This window comes from Heterocephalus glaber, unplaced genomic scaffold, assembly GCF_053883595.1.
Source record: "Heterocephalus glaber isolate CG9 unplaced genomic scaffold, H.glaber_assembly_v1.0 deba00001745, whole genome shotgun sequence".
Taxonomy (NCBI): domain Eukaryota; kingdom Metazoa; phylum Chordata; class Mammalia; order Rodentia; family Bathyergidae; genus Heterocephalus; species Heterocephalus glaber.
This window is the reverse complement of record NW_028258451.1, coordinates 1,583,067-1,601,669: the sequence shown is the minus strand read 5'-3', so window position 1 is coordinate 1,601,669 and position 18,603 is coordinate 1,583,067. Positions and strand designations below refer to the sequence as shown.

The 18,603-nt window shown below is 61.5% G+C and overlaps 1 protein-coding gene across 8 annotated transcripts; it reads left to right on the top strand.

Moving 5' to 3' along the window:
* Positions 1-772: 772 nt before the first annotated feature.
* Positions 773-18,106, top strand: Ppp1r12c (protein phosphatase 1 regulatory subunit 12C). Of its 8 annotated transcripts, none has more exons than XM_087200970.1 (22): positions 776-1,216; positions 4,273-4,403; positions 4,478-4,596; positions 10,326-10,485; positions 13,329-13,473; positions 13,547-13,621; positions 14,269-14,342; positions 14,431-14,558; positions 14,694-14,767; positions 14,929-15,096; positions 15,168-15,235; positions 15,714-15,791; positions 15,933-16,023; positions 16,143-16,226; positions 16,297-16,357; positions 16,481-16,563; positions 16,646-16,686; positions 16,765-16,867; positions 16,957-17,061; positions 17,182-17,232; positions 17,398-17,448; positions 17,523-18,106. In XM_087200970.1, exons 1-22 carry the CDS (start codon positions 869-871, stop codon positions 17,607-17,609), a joined length of 2,325 nt encoding a protein of 774 aa, XP_087057096.1. In that variant the 5' UTR covers positions 776-868; the 3' UTR covers positions 17,610-18,106. The 8 variants fall into 8 exon arrangements, 7 of the variants coding, with proteins under 7 accessions (XP_087057097.1, XP_087057096.1, XP_021101786.1 ...); XM_021246127.2 differs by having other exon boundaries at positions 16,478-16,563; XM_087200969.1 differs by having other exon boundaries at positions 15,711-15,791.
* Positions 18,107-18,603: the final 497 nt, after the last annotated feature.

Genomic DNA, 18,603 nt, shown 5'->3' with positions numbered 1-18,603 from the left:
CTTTGCCCCACGCTGTATTTCCCAGCATGCCCCGGGCGGTCACGGAAGAGGTTGGGAGTGATGGTCTTTAACGACTTGCGCGTTAAAGACTCAATTTCCCACGGGGCTCTGGTTTTTCCCATGATCTAGGGAGTCCATTCATTCATTCATTCAAAAGTATTTTCCTTCCTATTCGTAAGCTTAGCCCGAGACAAGGACTAGGTAGTGGACACAGAAGTCAAAAATCCATGCCCTCTTGGAGGTTATTTCTAGTTGAAGGAGGCAGATAAAAGAACCAAAATAGCCTGTAGAAATTTGATAAGATGTAGGGAAAAGTTAGTTCTACAGTATACCTTTTTGGGCTCCTCCTTCTCCCTCCTATCTGGCCGTCATTCCCCACCAGGCCTTGTGTGTGTGTGTGTGGGGGGGGTCCTGTCTTGTGCCCTTTAAACGGGGGGACTACATTTCCCTGCAGGCCCCGGGGCCCCTCTTCTCCCTCTAGTGTTTGTTTCCCTGCGTTCCTCCGGGCGTGCCTTTACCCAGCCCGTTTCCATTTGACGCCTTAGAGTTTCAAACTTCCCAGAGTGCCTTGCGGGACAGCGAGTTTAAGTAACTTCCTGATAGACTCCATTTCCCAGCACGAATCGCTGTCGGCCTCCTGCCCCGCCCCTACCCTATTAGGCGACCGCCATTCCCTTCTCCACGATGCGGACTCCATTTCCCAGCGTGCCCTGGGGCGGCAGCGTGACGTCACGCCCCGGGCGGGGTCGCGACTCCCTGGGCGGGGTGGGGCAAACGGCAGTTCCCGGCGGCCCCAGGGGCGGGCGGTCGGCGGCGGCGCTTGTGGGGTTTGCTCGCTCGCTCGCTCGCTGGGCGAGCGGGCGGCGCGATGTCTGGGGAGGATGGCCCGGCAGGCGGTCCGGGGGCCTCGGCGGCAGCCCGCGAACGGCGGCAGGAGCAACTGCGACAGTGGGGGGCGCGGGCGGGCGCCGAGCCGGGCGCCGAGCCGGGCGCCGAGCCGGGCCTCAGGGAACGGCGCGCCCGCACGGTCCGCTTCGAGCGCGCCGCCGAGTTCCTGGCGGCCTGCGCGGGCGGAGACCTGGACGAGGCGCTGCTGATGTTGCGTGCGGCAGAGCCGGGCTCCTGCGCCGAGCCAGACCCAGACCCCGCCGCCCCGCCGCCCGCCCTCGCCGTGCTCGACTCCACCAACGCCGACGGCATCAGCGCCCTGCACCAGGTCAGCGTCCTGTGCTCCGAGGCCGCCGCTGCCCACCGTCGTGAGCCCCGCTCGCCATCCCTGGCCGACCCACTCCAGCTCTTCCCCTTCCTGTTTCTGCCCCTCTGCGCTGCCCTCCCCTGGGCCCGAGCTGTGGCTCGCTGTGGTCCACCATGCGTCCTGCTCGGTGCCGCTCCGCGCTGCCCTCTTCCAGACCCTGAGCGCCCTTTGCTCGCCTGTCTGTGCCGCCCCGATTGTGCCGTTTGATGCTGTCATCCTTTTCCCGGGCTTGTACCGCGTCCCTCTTACGCCCCCCTTGCCTCTTTCAAGGGAAGGGTGGCATCTCTCTCCGCCCTTGGCCGGTGCCCCCGCCCACCCGCAGTCTCTGGCCTGGGGCATCTCTGGTTAGAGCCCCTGTCACCTTTGGCCTCTCTTTTCCCAGGCCTGTGCTGTTTGTTGCTGCCTAAGGATGATCTTTCCCGAGTCACTTCCTTGTAGACTCTGTAGCACCGTGTTTCCTGAAGCAGATGCTTCCCGCGTTGGGTCACCTCCGTTAGTGCTCTTCCCCACCCCAGCCCCATGTCCTCTTAACTCAGATGCTTCTCCTCACCCTCCTTTGGGGAGCTGTGCCACCTCTTATCTCCCACCGTGGGCCTTCCCTAGGCATGCTTCTGTTCTCCACCTTCTCTTTTACCAGGCTAGGCCTTCGTCTTTGCCGTGTTTCTGGGCAACCTAAGGGCAACCCCTCTCCCTGGCTTCGGGCCGCTTCTCAGCCCTCTTGGCCATCTTACCCAGACACTGCTCCTTCTGTGGATTTGAGTCACCACTTTCTATTTGGGCAGCTTCTCTCTGTCCTGTCAGGCTGTCTTCCCAGGTGCCCCTCTCCAAACCCTCTGTTCCCTCCAGGACGCTCTGATTGCTGCCTTGAGTCATCTTGTGCCCTTCTTTCTTGCTAAAGCCCCTGACCTTTGGTTACTGACGAGGCCAGAGGGGACCCTGGAAAGAGAGCTTGGCTGGGGTGGAGAAGAAAATGCTCTTGACAGGGCCCAGTTTTCAAATTCTCAGGAAGAGGGACAACAGAGTGTTGAGACCCAGAGACCTGTCTCAAGTTCTGATGTCTGTCCCTTGGGTGTCCTTCCTCGATGTGCCTCTCGTTTCCACCTCAGAATGGGCCAGTAGTGAATCCCCCAGCGGGGCTTGGGGAAAGGAGGTTCACATGTGTGCTCTCAGAGAGGCGCTGCCCTGCCCTCCTCTCTTTTCCCAGCTCTGCCTGGGACACCCCCTCTACCCGGAGCAGGCCCTGCTTCCCTGAGCCCCCCCCAGGCCTACCATCCTCACGGCCAAGGAGAGGGCTCAGGCTGTGGTGTCTCCTCTCCTCCCCTTCCACCCTCCTGGCCCTTCCCCACAGGGCCTTCCAGCCCTGCTCTTCACACCACGCCCCTTCCTCAGGGTTCCCCGGAGGCCCAGACCATCCTTCTGGTCTGGACTCTGCAAGAGGCCTCTCTGGCCTTGCTGGCCGGGTGGGACTTCCTCCCACTGTGGTGGCTCTTGATGAATTCACTCAGGGCCTTCTGAAGACCTGAGGATTCAGGCCACTGAGGTTCAGAGAGGGAAGGTTCCTATCTCAGTCACAGGGCCAGCGAGAGGGGGGCAGGGTAATGAGCTAATGCTGTTTGCCTAGGACTGACCTGGTTTCAGCACTAAAAATCCTGGGATCCAGGAAAACCCTTGCTCCCAGAAAGTAGGGACAGTTGGGCTGAGGGACTCCAGACTTTCAGCTGGTTTCCCTCCCAGGGGCTGGTCCCCAACATCAGCCCTCTACTGTGGTGTGGTCCCTGGGTCCACCTGCCTCAGCCTCTACCTGAGGTGTTCATCTACCCTTGCAAGGCTGGTGGAGGACCCCCCATTGTCTTGCATATTAATGGCTGGCCTTTGGGTCAGGACTAGGATAGGAGGAACTGGGAGCCAAGATTGTGTGTGTGTGTGTTACTCGGGATTGAACCCAGAGCCTTTGCACTCAGCTGCATCCCTATCCCTTTTAATTTTGAGATAAGGTCTTGTTAAATTGTACAGCAGAGACTAAAACTTTTAGTCATCCTGCTGAAGCCTCTCAGATGCTGGGATTACAGGTATGTGCCATTGATTCCAGATTGTGAACCTGGATTCTTAGGTCTGAACTGGGAGAGACCAGGGCTCTAGACCCCAGGCTCAGATGGAGGACCAGGGCCTGGACTCCTGTGTTCCGGTGCCCAGGCCGCAGGCATCTTTCACATGGATGCCTGTGCTGGGCCAGGTCCTTGAAAGGGAAAGGCCTGGCTCCCTCCTTGCCCCCCCTCCCATCGCCATGACAACCAAGTGGAAATAAACGGAGCCCAGAGTTCATCCCGTTCCCAGGGCACGCGTGGCCCCCTCTGGCGGCCTGAGTTTCCATGACTTCATGCTCTTGGCCCTCATAGCTTCCTCCTCTCCAGATAGGTGGTTTTGGGGAGGTGAGGGAGTTGGAGGGTTAATTTACCCCGAGGACCCAGGAGCCCCCGTCAGACTGGGCTGAGGTCCCAGTGCCCACCTGGCCCCCAGGCTGACTGCTGTGTGCCGTGCCTGCCTGGGGAGGGCCTTGGTCTCCTGAGGGAGCGTTCCTAGAAGACGTGCCCGTGTCCCCTCATCCTGCACCCTGTGTGGAACAGCCCTCAGCCTGGCTCTGGGGCACAGCCTGCCCACCCCTCGGGTTTCACAAGCCCAGCACAATCCTGGCCTCCCCTCAGGGTCCGTCCCTGGAGTGAGTCTGCGGGTGTTTGCGGCCTGCCTCGTGGCTGGCCCTGCTGGGTCTGAGCGAGGAGAGGCTGAGCCTGGGCGACCTGTCCTGCAGGCTGTAACAGGGTTCTGGGTCCTTCAGGAGCCCAGCCAGGAGGAGAAGCCCTGTCTCTTCCCTGCCCGCTGTGGCCTGCTTTAAGCTCCCGATGCCAGCTGACCCTGCCCTGGGGTGGCAAGGCCACCATCACTCACACTGGGCCTTGGGATCTACCCTGCCGAGCCCTGTTGCTGGAGAGATGAGGGCTGACGCCTGTCCCCACCCCCAGGCCTGCATTGACGAGAACCTGGAGGTCGTCCGCTTCTTGGTGGAGCAGGGCGCCACCGTGAACCAGGCGGACAACGAGGGCTGGACGCCCCTGCACGTGGCCGCCTCCTGTGGCTACCTGGACATCGCCAGGTGAGGCGAGGGTGTGCAGGCGGTCCTGGAGTGGGTGCCGTTCCTGGACAGCAGCCCTGACCTCCCGTCCCCAGGTACCTCCTGAGCCATGGGGCCAACATCGCTGCTGTCAACAGTGACGGGGACCTGGCCCTGGACCTGGCCGAGTCGGATGCCATAGAGGGGCTGCTGCAGGCGGAGATCGCTCGCAGAGGTGGGCCTCTGGGTGTGCGGCCTGGGAGCCTTGGACTCTGGGGCCCTGGCTCGCAGGCGCAGTGGGTTTGCTGGGCTTCTTGGGTCCCCTGCCTCAGTGTCCTCCCGTGTGGAGTGGGACACGGAGGTGCTTACCCTAGGATCGCTCCAGGAAGTGGTGGGGGTGGGGTGGGGTGGGATAAGGAGCTGAACCAGAAGTCTGGTAGGAACCTCAGGAGGCGCTCACCAAGGGGAGGGGGAAACAGAGGGCTTTGGGACTGGTCCCCCGAGCTCTGAGGCTTTTCAGGGGGTTCCAGAACCCCCAAAGCTGTCTGGGCATTCACTTTTGTAGGTGGGGGAGGATGTGTTGATAAAGCGAGTTCTCCCTGGGGCTTGAGCCTGCCCCCCAGTGGATGCTGGAGCCTGGCTGGCGTGGCCAGGGGCTCTCAGCCCTGCCCTCCAGGGCCTAGAAGCAGGGGCCCGGGGAACAGTTGGGTGGGGAAGCTGAGCCCCCATGAGCCCTGGGGTAGAAATGTGGCTTCTGACACAACTCTGAGGCCAGCTCCCAGGGCTGCGGGTGACAGTCTAGCCGTGTCCCTAAAGCTCTGTTCCCTTGGGGTGATGAGCTATACAGCTCGGGGTGATGAGCCGCAGTGTGCTGGGCTCAGTGGGGGCTCAGTGGGCACAACAGCACCATGCCCGGGTGTCCTCTGCCCGGGAGAGGGAGGCGAGGATGACAGAGAACAGATCTGGAGGCCCTGCCCAGCTTTCTGGCGTGGTCCTTGGCGGCGGCGCCCGGGATGGAAAGGCATGAGGCTGGCGCCGGCATGCGGGTGTGCTGGGATCCGTTATGGAAAAGTTCTGTTGTGTGATGAGTGCCCTCGAGGCCTTTGTGGGACTCCCAGTGTTCATTTTTGGGAATTTTTATTAGGACATGTTTGCAGTAATAATGATTGCATTTGTGGGGCAGTTGGTCCATGTACATAGCACACCTTAATTTTTTACTTCTCTTTCCCCTTCCTCCCCCCAATAATATGTCCGCTTTTTGACATATTATTCATGTACCTTGTGCTCACCCAGTTAAAGCGGCTTGTAGCGTGGTTACAGTGTGCATTCGCCACTGCATTGCTTGTAAACCCGCGCCCAGCCCTGCACAGCTGCAGGTCAACCTTGCCTCAGACCCGCCCCCCGGCGGCATCTCCTGGGGAGGGTCACAGTCTGCGACTTTGCGTGTGGCTCACGATGGCCTGGCTCTTCCTCCTTTCCTCCCACACACAGCCTGGACACGATTAACTCTCTTCTCCTCCCCCCTCCCTCCCGCTTCCTGTGAGCTGCTGGAGGACGTCCTGACTCCCGCACCTGCAGCACTGTGCCTGACCTCAGCGCCCGGCTGCTGTGCCCTTGCGGGTGGCAATGTTGTCCGGCCCTGCCTGGGGGCTCGTGACCTTCGGGTGCCTTAGTTTTCCTCTGCCTGGACCGGCCCTCGCCTCCCCTTGTGTGCCTGGCTGGTGCTGCTGATAGAACGTCCTCCGCTTGGACCTGAGCATTTGCTCTGCAGGAGACTGAGCTCTGCTGTATTTTGGCCAGGGTCTGTGCTGGGGATGAACCCGGCCTGTGTGTGCTCGGAAGTGCTCACTGCGGAGCTGCACCCCCGCCCTCCCAGGCCTGGCCTCAGCCCGATGATCCTCTCAGAGCATGGTGTGGCCAGGACTGCTTACATTGCGTGGCAGCCTCTCGGGGTCTCTGGAATCCCCAGGGTGGCTTCCAGGTGACCCATGGACTCTGGCTCTCCGCTCTCCGCAGAAGTTGCCTGCAGCGATGAGGAGAAGGCTGTGCAGGGTGTATTGTTGGGGGTGCTGGCTTACAGGCTGTGCCGGAGCAGAGGCAGTGGTGCCTCCCAGGGCTCCGCTGTGAAGGCCGCTGCCCCGTCCCAGGCCGGCTGGGTCCGTTGCCACGATGCCTCCCCTCACTGGGCACCCTGGGGTCACTGGGCCAGACCCCTTGGGACATCGTCTTCAGGGGTGGCCAGTCCTTGGGGTGCTAGGCGTCTGCACAGGCTGTTCCCCCACTCTGCTGTTCCTGGGGAGGATCCGCCTCAGCCAGGTACCAGCCCCAGTGGCTCTGCAGAACCACGCGCCGCTCTTGCCCAGGACTAGGCGTTCACTCCAGCCTGCTGCTTCAGGCTGCAGAAGCAGTGTCTGCACCGTGTGTTCACGGAGGGAGGTAGAAGGAACCGAGATGCCCTTCGCCGCATGGGCAGGCAAATCGTGACACACACGTGACAGCGTTTTCAGCTGGGAGGGGAGAGGGCTCTGGGCCACGCTGCACAGGAGCTGGAGGACCCAGGCTGAGCAGTCACCTGGTGACAGGCAGGGTGTGGGCACCACTCAGGGAGATACTGGAGTCGTTGAAATTACGGAGACATAAAAAAGTCCAGAGCCAGTAGAATGGTGGTCGCCAGGGGCTGGGGAGAGGGAGTAGAGGTCATTTAAAGGGCGCAAGGTTTTGGCCTGGGTGTATTGGTCTGTGGCGATAGTCAGCAGTGTGACTGTACTTAATGCCACCAGGCTGCATGGCTACTGTGTGAATGATACATTTTATGTTTATTTTGCCACAGTTCATTTATTACTTATTATTTTTCTGTGTTACTAGGCATTGCTGCATCCCCAGCCCCTGTTTATTATTTTATTTATTTATTTTTTTGGTACTGGGGATCGAACTTGGGTCCTTGCGCTTGCACAGCAGGTGGTGAAACCACTGAGCTAAATCCCTGGCCCCCTGTTTACTGTTTAACTTGAGACAGGGTCGCACTAAGTTGCCCATGCTGGGCTTGAGCTTGTGGCCCTCATACCTCAGTCTCCCGGAGTGCTGGGATTACTGGCCTGCACCATCATGCCCAGCCACAATTTTTCATATGGCAATTTACAGACTTGTGTAACCAAAGTCCACAAGTTATGTGGATTTCAGGCATAGTTTGATCAGGGGCACAAGGGGAGTCAGAGCATCGCTTTGTCACCACTGTGTCGCAGCTTTGCTCGGCGAGGCCCAGGCGGTGGGGGCTGACACCCCAGCGGAAGGAGAACAGGAGTTGAGCTGCACTTCTGCCACATGCTCCTTGGCTGCCTGCGTCCCATGGCAACCCCTGTGCCCGTCACAGTGGCAGGGGCGGCCAGGCCTGGAGATGTGCCCCTCCCTGGAGCCAAGCTGTGGGCTCCATCAGCTTGGAACTGCTGGGGGTGAGCACCAAGCTGTGGTTTCAGGGAAGGGAGCAGGACATTGCCAGCAGATCTGCGGCACTGGGATGCCTTGTGGCCATGGCCCTTTCTGTGTCCCGATGGGAGGGGCCTAGGGTGGGCAAAGCCCAATGCTTTGGGAGGTGTGAAGCAGTCTCACTAGGAGTCCCAGCTCCCGGAAGTGTGGGTGAGGGTGTCACCCCAGGGCCTGGCAGCTGTGCCAGCCACGCAGCCCCTGTGCTGTCGAGGGGGAGCTGTGGGACTGTGTGTCTCAGCCCCTGTGGGTAGCCCTGGGCATTGGCGATGGTGGCTGAAGACCCGGTTCTCCCCTGGCCAGTCCTGGCCAGTCGGCTCCTGGGCCTCTTGGAGCGAGAGGATGGGCGGTGTGTGGCCAGGGAGGAGAACCAGCAAGCAGAGGGCCATGGGCCACCTGCTCAGGCAGGGTGGGGTGCGGCGTCCCTGCAGGACCACTGCCGTCCGAAGATGGCCAGGGGCAGGAACGGGCACAGGCAGATCCCAGAGACCGGAAGTGGATGGTGCTGCTGGGCCAGGAGGACAGTGTGGGCAGCAGCACCCAATGGGCATTTCATCTGGGGTGACAGATGCCCGGCAGTGAGACAGCATCCTGAGTGCCACGAGTCACGCACCTCAGGGCAAGGCGTTGGTGTGTTCACAGCATTTTACCAGCTACAGCCAAGAGTAAGGGTGGTCCCTGCTGTGACCCTAGCCGAGCGAGCCCGAGCCGAGCCGTCTAAACGGAAGACCAGCCTAGCTCCTGTCCTCCGGGAGAAGTTTGGCCTGGATCTGCCCTGTGGTGTCTTGCTTTAGGGATGTGGCCTGGGGGAGGGGGGGTGGTGTCCCGGTATTGCCCTCAGCCTCCAGGATCCACGCCCCAGGCGGGCTGTGAACCTCCCTCCCTCCCTTCATTTCCTTTCATTCCTGCCTGGGACTGACCTGAGTGCCGCCTGCCACCAGGGGGCGCCAAGCCGCAGCCCCAGCCGGGAGGACCTGCTGTGGCAGGGTGTTGCGGGCTGCCTGCCCCCGAGTTAAGGGTTGCGTTTCTTGGGTTGCATTCATGGTTTTCTGGCTGTGTAGTAAGCATGCAACGGCGGGCCGGAGATGGTGGCTGCCTTCAGTGAGGCAGCCGAGGGGCTCCTGTCGGTTCTGCCACACTTGGTTTTTAACCTGGGTAGAGAACATGAGGCTTCTGTGCCAGTGCTGTGTAAGCCACAGGACACACCTGTGATCCCAGTCCACAGGAGGCTGAGGCAGGAGGATCGCTGTGAGGCCAGCCTGAACTACATGGCGAGGCCCTGTCTCAAAAAAACAAAACCAAAAAAACTTTTTTCTGAGTTGATAGATTTAAAACAATAAAAGCAAACAGGTGAAATTAATTTTAATAATATGTCATATTTAGATGTGGGATGTGGCCCAGTGGTAGAATCCTTGCCTACCATGCCCTAGTTTGATCCCTAGCACTGTACAGAAACCCACACCCAGTAGTGATAATATATCTCAATCTGATATGCCCAAATATTGTCAGCATGCAGTTAATAAAAAACTACATGCAGGCTGGGCTGTATCGCTCAAGAGAGCGATAGGTAGAGCACTTGCCTGGTGTGCAGAGGCCTGGGTTTGATCCCCAGCACCTCAGCACACACACACACACACACACACACACACACACACACACCACACACACGTATACGCACATGTACAGCTGTTCACATGACTTTAACTCCTTTTCCTGAGCTTCGAGATCCAGCCTGCACCTCGAGGTCAGGGCGGGTCTCCCTTGGGCTCAGCTGCATTTCAGGTGCTCAGGGCTGCATGGAGGCTCAGCATGAGACAGCTGGCACTCTGCACCTCTTGGGGCAATGGGAAAAATTCCCCAACTGAGAAAATAACGGGCCACCGCCCCCATCCCGGGGAGAGGCACCTTCACCAGGAGAGAGCTCGTTGCCCTGCCTCAGTTAGGCACATGGGAAGGAACGTCCTCGAGGGCCCTGCAGAGTGACTAGGATGCCAGCCCACCAGGCCGCCCGCTTGGGTGAGGGTCCTGAGCTGACCTTTCAGCTATCACTTGCCTGGCCCGGGGGTCCTTTGTGAGGTCCTTTGTGAGGCCCTTTGCGAGGTTGGAGGTTGCTGTGGAGACGCAGGGACGCTGTGAGTGAGTGCCGGGCCTGGCCTGCGCTAGGGGATCGGGTGGCGGTTGTGACCCTGTGAGGGTGCCGGGCGGACTGTGTCGGTAGGGACGGGTCAGGTGAGTGGTCACCAGATGCAGGGTGTGCTTCGTGAGCTTAGGCTTCCTGATCGGGATGGGGAAGACCCCATCTCTGCCCTCCTGGCCGGTAGCGGTGACCTTGAGAAGCTCCGTGGCTGGGACTGCACAGCACATCTGGGCACCTGGGCGCTCCAGGCTCCTGAGCCCAGGCAGGGGCCCAGGCTGAGCTGCGGCTGGGGTGCAGCCCTGTACCCACCCAGGGGCGAGCCCGCCTCATCTGTTCTCCTCCCCCAGGTGTGGATGTGCAGGCAGCCAAGCGGGCGGAGGAGGAGCTGCTGCTTCATGACACGCGGTGCTGGCTGAATGGGGGCGCCATGCCCGAGGCCCGGCACCCACGCACGGGGGCCTCTGCCCTGCACGTGGCCGCCGCCAAGGGCTACATCGAGGTGATGAGGTGAGCGCCCCATCCTGTTTGCGCGTCTTGGCCTTTCCTTTGCAGGCTCTGCACCTGAGGCTGTCGCTCCCTGCAAGCACAGCCGGGCTGCCGCTTCCTTGTGTGGTCTCCTTCGTTGCGGTTCAGTGTAAAACATTCTCTAACTGATGGTCTGTCTTTCTTTTGTTTCCAGTGCTGGGAATTGAACCTAGGACCTTCACACTGAGCTCATCCCCAGCCCTGTTTGTTTGTTTTTTGCTTTTTTTGAGAGAGAGTCTGCTATGTATTTCCAACTAGCATTGAACTCACTGTGTAGTCCAGGCTGGCATGGAACTGTAGTGATCCTCCTGATTTAGCCTCCTGAGTGCTGGGATTACAGGCGTGCTCCACCACGCCTGGCTTTTATTGTTTATTTTGAGATAAGATCTCACTAAGTTGCTCTGGCTGGGATTGAATTTTTTTTTTGTTTTTGGTACTGGGGATGGAACTCCCAGCTTGGTCCTTGTGCCTGCACAGTAGGTGGCGAAACCACTGAGCTAAATCCCCCAGCCCCGGGGGCTTGAATTTTTGATCGTCCTGCCTCAGCCTCCTGAGTGCTGGGATTAACAGGTGTGCAGGACCGTGGCCAGCTCCATGAGCCTCTTCTGTGGCCTGTGGATTGTTTAGCAGTGTGTCCCTGACTCCCAGTTACTTCATTACCGATTCTCCGGCTTAATTGCAGTTGGATCAGACAACAGGGCCCGCATGGTTTGCTCTTGCTCAGTCTGCCCCGAGCACCTGTGCTGGGAAGGGCCGGTGTCGGGCAGTGTCCTCCCCGCCGTCCAGACCTTCCGGATCCTGGCAGCACCTGCCTGGCTGCTCCTGTTCGCTTCTCACTGTGGTGGTAGACTCGGCCTATTTCACCTGCTGGTTTTTTACACATTTGAAGTCTGGGCTGTCTGGGACATATGTACTTTAAATACCACAGTGCGCGTTCCTCTTCTGTCATCCTCCCACCATCTGGGGTCTTCCTTTGTCCCTCATCAGCTGTTCTCCCCTTTCCAGTGGTGTCAGGCGCCTCCACCTGTACTCCTGCCCGTGTGCACGTCTGATCCCCGCCAGCAGGAAGTGGGGAGGAGAAGGGGCAAATGTCTGTCCTTTTTTCTTTTGCAGTGCTAGAAGTTGAACCTAGGGCCTCGTGCCTGCTAAGCCAGCGCTCTCTTGCTGAACTGCACCCCAGCCCTTTTAACATTCTGCTTTGACACGGGTCTCACTAAGGTGCCCAGGCTGGCTTAGGACTTTTCATCCTCTTGCCTCAGCCTCCCAGGTAGCTGGGGTTACAGGAATACACCCCCACGCCCAGCTTGTCTGACCCTAAGAAGACAGCAGTGCCAAGGGGCGTGTCCCACTTCATTCAGGTGTCCCATTTACCAGGCCCTCATCACCTATGAGGGATGCTGGAGATTCCTCATTGGCTGAGTGACCATGACCATGTGTCCACCTAAAAATTACGTGTGGTTAATAGAGAGTTGACGTGTGTGTGTGGTGCTGAGGATTGAACTCAGGGCTTCATGCCTGCGAGGCGAGCAGTCTACCCCTGAGCTGTGCCCTCAGCCTGAGAGAGTTGATGTTTGCGAGCAGCCTCGATCTGTCACAGAACTGAAGCTTTGAGTGTAGAATGGCCAGGAGGCTCAGGCTTAGTGGTAGCACACGCACCCGGCATGTGTGAGGCTCTGGGTGTGATCTCAGCACGGGAAAAGTGAATCCCCGTTCTCTGTGGTTTTGTCACTGCTTATGGAGCTGAGCAGGGTCATGGAGAAGGTGAGAGGTGGGGAGGGACTGCGGGTGGTGACTGAGGGTTGCATCGGGAAGCTCAGAATCCCCACATGGCTGGAGCGGAGCGGCTGAGGTCCCCATGTGACAGCTGTCACTCTGTACGCACCCTGCTCCCCAAGAACAGCCGCATCTTCCCATGGTGGGTTTGGGGTTTTTTTGTTGTTTGTTCGTTTGTTTGTTTTTGGAACCAGGGATCGAACTCAGGACCTTCCACTTTCAAGGCAGGCGTCAGAACCAGTGAGCTAAATCCCCGGCCAGCCTGCTGGGTTTGGAAAGTTCCCTGGACTTCTTTTTTCTGTTTGAGATAGGGTCTCATTTGCTAAGTTGCCAAGGCTGGGCTCAAACTTGCGACCCTTCTGCCTCAGCCTCTGGGAGTGTTGGGATCGAAGGTCTGTGCCACCAGGGCTGGCAGTTCAGTGGACCTGTAAGCCTGCCTCTGCCCAGGCTGAGTGCCGACTACTGTTTCCTGGGAGCACTGGCTGGGCCAGGCTTCTCAGCCTGAGCATTGTGGACATTTGGGCTCAGGTCTTTCTGAGGTTGGAGGGCCTGTGGGTTGTTGACCCTTGTCCCTGCCCCCAGTCACTAGATGCCACTGGCTGCCACCCCAAGTTAGAACAGCCAGAGAGGTCCCCTGTGTCCTGGGGGGGGGCAGTGCCACACTCCTGAGAGCCACCTCCAGGAGCCAGCAGGGTCCCCACAGGCTGCAGCCTGGAGCCTGCACCTTGGGGTCTCATTGTCTTCCTAGGCCTGGAGCCGGGGGGAGGGGGTGCAGGACAGGAGGACAGCGTCCTTACAGCCACTCCCCCACAGGCTCCTGGGGCCCTGTGGGAAGGAGGACCCAGTTCCTATAGCCACCCCAGGCCAGGGTTGACTGGCTGCTGCCTGCTGGTCCCTGGAGGGTTGGAGGCTGGCGGGCCGCAGGGTCCCTGGGGAGAGCCCTGGTTTGGGGCCCTTGACCGTTGGCCAGGAGCATTTGCCTGTGTAAGGTTGGTGCTGTGGGAACCAGCTTCGACCCTGCTTCGGCCCTGACCCACCTCCCTGGCCCCCAGGCTCCTGCTGCAGGCCGGCTATGACCCGGAGCTCCGAGATGGGGATGGCTGGACCCCCCTGCACGCGGCAGCCCACTGGGGTGTGGAGGACGCGTGTCGCCTGCTGGCCGAGCATGGCGGGGGCATGGACTCGCTGACCCATGCGGTAGGGCCGGGCCCGGGTGCTGGGGAGGGGGAGCAGAACCCGTGCCCCTCTGTTACTCCCTCCCTCCCCCCAGGGGCAGCGGCCCTGTGACCTGGCAGATGAAGAGGTGCTGAGCCTGTTGGAGGAACTGGCTCAGAAGCAGGAGGACGTGAGTCTCGGGAGGGAGGGAGGACCCTCGTGCCCAACAGCTTCTGCCTCCAGGGCCCAGCCTGGTGGAGGGGCCCCGCTGGGCAGCCAAGGCAGGAGGCCCTGGGCACAGAGCTTTCTGTCGATGGTTGCTACCTGTGTCCACCTGGACCCAGCTGGGCTTCTCACCTGACGCCCCCATGCAGGCCCATTCCTGGGGGGTGCAGTGCAGGCTCCAGCTGGCCTGGCCGGGTTGGAGCCTCGGTGCCTGGTGAGGTGGCCCAGGTGTCACTGGAGCCCGCCTGGGCATGGGAGAACCCTCCTGGGGACATGTGTTCGCAGCAGCTTACTAGAAGAGGCAGGGGCAGTGCCATTTCTGGGGGCACCGCTGTGAGTCTCCTGGCTGGGCTGAGGAGGTGGCAGCCAGTGGCCGCCTGACTGTACCAGGGCGGCAGAGGGAGGGCCGGTCCTGGGCGTGCTGAGGAGTAGGTAGGGAGGCGTCAGACTCAAGATGTCCCTGTGTGTGGGAAGGCCCTGGGGCCAGGCTGGGCTCCTCACAGGTGGGGGCATGACACGGAAGGCCGCGGCACGGCTGTGTGTGGTGGCACCGCGCTGGGAGGGGCCCGGGACCCAGTGGTGAGTGCTCTAGCAGCCCTTCCCTTCACACAGCTTCGACACCAGAAGGAAGCTGGCCGGAGCAGAGGCCAGGAGCCCCAGGTTCCATCCAGCAGCAAGCACAGGCGGTAGGAAGGAGAGAGCCTGGCGGGGCGGGGCAGGGCGGGGATGACATGGACCCACGGACACGAACACCGACACCCGCTCCTTTCCCAGGAGCTCTGTGTGCCGCCTGAGCAGCCGCGAGAAGATCTCCCTGCAGGACCTGTCCAAGGAGCGCAGGCCAGGCGGGGCAGGGGGGCCGCCCATCCGGGACGAGGAGGAAGGGGAAGAGGGCCATCCCGGTAGGTAGGGGCCCGGGGGAGGCTTGTGACCTGAGGGAGGAGGCTGGGCCTGGACCCCGGGTCTGAGGGAGGAGGCTGGCTGTCCCGTCTCCAGAGACACCTGGCGTATTGTGGCACCTACACCTTGTCCCGTAGAGCCGCCCCCTGCAGAACCCAGAGCCCTCAATGGCGTGTCCTCCCCGCCCCTCGCCAGTCCCCCGAGCCCTGTGGTGAGTCTGTCCCTGTGAGGGCTGTGAGGCCGAGGCGGGCATGCGATACGGAAATCTGTTACCTCCGCTGCCTCTGCGCTGCTGGCAGCTGCAGCTGTCCGGCTCCCGCTCCAGGGACAGATGCTTCTCTGACGGAGACCGACCTCCCTCCCTCCCTCCAGCTGCCTGCCGCCGCCACTGCTGCACCCTGCTCTCAGCGTTTTGGCCTCCAGAAGACTGGGAGCTCTGGGGCTTTGGGGCCTACAGAGAGGCGGGGGGCCGAGGCAGCCACTGGGGCTGGGCTGCAGCGCTCGGCCTCCTCGTCCTGGCTGGAAGGGACCTTGGCGCAGGTGGGTGGCATGCAGTGGCCGGGCCAGGAGCTTGTCCCGATGGGGAGAAGACACATCCTCTCTCTCCACAGGCCAGGGAGCCCTGTCTTGCCGGGATTCCCCCCACTCTCTCCCGGAAGACCCCGGAGCCCTGTCCCCTGTGAGTCCTGGGCCTGGATGGCAGGTCTGGGGTCCTGTTCTTCCCTAACACGCTGCCTCAGTTTCCATTTGTTGAATCAAGGGAAAGCTCCCAGTGGGACTTCTGGGCCACAGTGACCGGGCCTCTTGGTTCCTCCACTGGATCTCTGCCCTCCTGCTTCCCTGCCTCCCTCAGGTCTCTGATCAGATGTCGTCCTCTGCCTGTGGCCCACTGAGACCACCACACTCCCGCCCCGAGTCCCGCACGCACACCTCTCGCCCGGCCTGGGGCCCTTCTTTAGTCCCGTGTCCCCATGTGCCTGGTCATGCCCTGAGAGGCCTGCGCTTGGTCGTCCCCATCTTCTCTGCTGGGGACCTAGCTCTGGGTTCTCGCCTGTGTCTCAGTGCCCGAGCGCTGTTTCCTGAATGAACGCATTCAACAGGTCTGGGGTTGCCAGGCCCCCACCCACCTTGTATAACTGCACTCCTCCCTCCAGCAGGGAGCTGGGGTCCCCAGCGAAGCCAAATGTCCCCCCAGCCTCCACCCCGGCCCCAGCGGACTCCCGTGACCGGCGGAGGTGAGGCGGCCAGGGAGGAAGTTGCCTGTCCAGTGGAGAGGAGTCACCAGGGCTCCTGAGGGAGCTGCTGCCTGCAGGGGATGGGGATAGGAGCTCAGGCCCTCCCTGAGTCCGGGTCCTTCACGCGGGTCCTTCACGCAGGTCCTACCAGATGCCTGCACGGGATGAGGAGTCCGAATCCCAGCGGAAAGCGCGCTCCCGCCTCATGCGCCAGTCTCGGAGGTCCACACAGGTGTGGGGTGGGTGGGTGCCGGCCCCCGGGTCTGATGGAGGAGGCTGAGCCTGGAGCCCTGGGTCTGGACTGTGTCCTCATAGAGCCTGGGCCCTGGCCCTGTCTCCTCTGCCTGGCAGGGCGTGACTCTGACAGACCTGAAGGAAGCAGAGAAGGTGGCAGGAAAGTCCACTGAGGCAGCGAAGCTGTCTCTGCGGGGCCTGGTGAGCAGGGTCAGATGAAGGGCGGCGGGTGGTGCCAGGCCCCTGGTCCTGACCGTCTCCTCCCTGGCAGGACCCTTCCCCGAGGCCCAGAGTCCCTGGAGTGGAGAACTCTGAGGGCCCTGCCCGGAGAGGTGAGGTTTCTCTGGAAGTCTCCTGTGCAGCCTTCCTGTGTCCTGGGGATAGGCCCTGGGACCCCACCCCTCAGGGAAGGTCCCTGAGGGCTGCCCAGGCTGATGGCTCCCCGTCCCCAGCAGAGGCGCCTGATGGGCAGGGCCAGGGACCACAGACTGCCAGGGAGCCCCGCAAGGCTGGCAGGGAGCGGTGGGGGCCTGCGGAGGTGAGCAGGGCCCTGGTGGCCGGGCTGGGAGAGGGCAGGATGCATCCTGGGGCTGAAACTCCTCTTCCTTCCGTCCTGGCAGGGGGAGGAGGCGGAGCCCGAGGAGCACAGCTCCGAGTGCAGGTAGGTGGGTGGGGAGCAGGGTCTGGGACAGGGCCTGGACCCAGCCCCCGACCCCACTGACAGTGCCCCTCTGCTCAGCAACCGTGTAGATGCCCTCGTGGCCCGGAGGCCTCGGCCGAAGCAGAACCTCACCCCAGAGCCCGAGCTGAAACCAGAGGAGCCAGACGGGGGCTTCAGGAAGGTGCAGGACCCCTGCTGGCCCAGTTGGTGGCCCGGCCTCCCCAGGCCCAGGTCTGCCCTGCCTGACCCCGTCCTCTCTGGTGCCCTCAGCTGTACTCGGAGCTGCGCAGGGAGAACGAGCGGCTTCGAGAGGCCCTGACCGAGACCACACTGCGGCTGGCACAGCTCAAGGTAGAGCTGGAGCGGGCCACACAGGTGAGGGCCCAGGGCATGAGGGGCCCAGCGGGCTCTGCTTTTCACAGGGTGGCCTGGGCCCGGAGCCTGGCCCCTCTCCCACTCTTCCCTCATGCCTGTGCCTTGCTCTGTCCTCGCCAGCGGCAGGAACGCTTCGCAGAGAGGCCCGCCCTCCTGGAGCTGGAGAGATTTGTGAGTCAGGGCCTCTGGGATGAGGGCCCCCGTTCCCAGCCTTCCCTGTGCCTTCCCCGTGCGGTACCGACCCACAGGCCCCACGCTGACTTGACCCTCCCCTGCCCCCGCCCACCACCCCCAGTTCTCCGCCCCACGGCTCTGACCTCGCTCCCTGCATTCCAGGAGCGCAGGGCCCTGGAGCACAAGGCTGCCGAGCTGGAGGAGGAGCTGAAGGTGGGTGCTTGGGGGGCCACCGAGGGCTGGTGCAGCCCGGCCAGGCCCCCTGCTGACCCCGCCCCGTGCCCCAGGCCCTGTCTGACCTCCGCGCTGATAACCAGCGGCTCAAGGATGAGAATGCAGCACTGATCCGAGTCATCAGCAAGCTGTCCAAGTGACGCTGGAGGACTCGCCCGCACCCATATTTATACAGCTGCTTTGCCACACGCACCCTTCCCACGGGAACACGAGTGACGGCTCTGGGGAAGCCGCCGAGAAGCCATGGACCCCATGAGGGACCCGAGGGAAGCACAGGTCCCCAGGGCCTGGGGTCCGCCAGAGGCTGGACGGAGGGGAGGCTGAGCCAGGTGGGGGGATGTCGCTGAGGGGCCAGGAAGGAAGCAAGGCCAGTAGCCGAGGACCAGAGGGGCCGCCCGGGGTCCCCGCCTCACGTGTGATGCCACCCCAGCACCCTCCCCTCCTGAGCAGGGTCCAGGAATGTGCCAGGAGTCCCGCCGGTCCCCAGGTGGGCCTTTATGTAGGGTCCATGTGCAATAGGAGGGACGTCTTCTATTTTTTGCTGCCCCCTCACTGACTGTTGTGTGAGGAGGGGGAGAAGGTATTTTCGAGACAAAGCACAGGCACCACAAATAAAAGTCGTGATGTTGCCACTCAAGGACTTGTCCCCAGCCAGGGGTGAGGGACAGGGCACTTGCTCCTGCTTCTGTCCCTGGGCTGTGTGCGCCTGTGAGTGGTGCCGGGCGGGGGGGTCGGTGTTTGCTGTGTGGGGAGAGGCCCCAGGCCTGGCTGACACAGTGGGACTCTGAGGAGGGAGGGAGGGAGGGCAGGGACGACCTTGGGGCCATGAACTTGGAGCTGAGGAGCCTGGGTTTGTTTAGGAGACAGGGTCTTGACTGCGTAGTCCAGGCTAGCCTTGAACTCTCTGTGTAGCCCGGGCTGGCCTCAGACTCATGGTGATCCTTGTGCCTCAGCCTTCTGATTGCTGGGATTAGGGATGTGCACCACCATGGCTGGCTCTAGGGAGCTGGGATTTGTGCCCCGCACCTTTGGAACAAATTAGAGCCAGTTGCCGGCATTTAAAATCTGGTTAACGCACATCCCAAACTGGAGTTTGGGCCTCCCTGGGAAAGTCGGAGGTGTGGCAGTACTCAG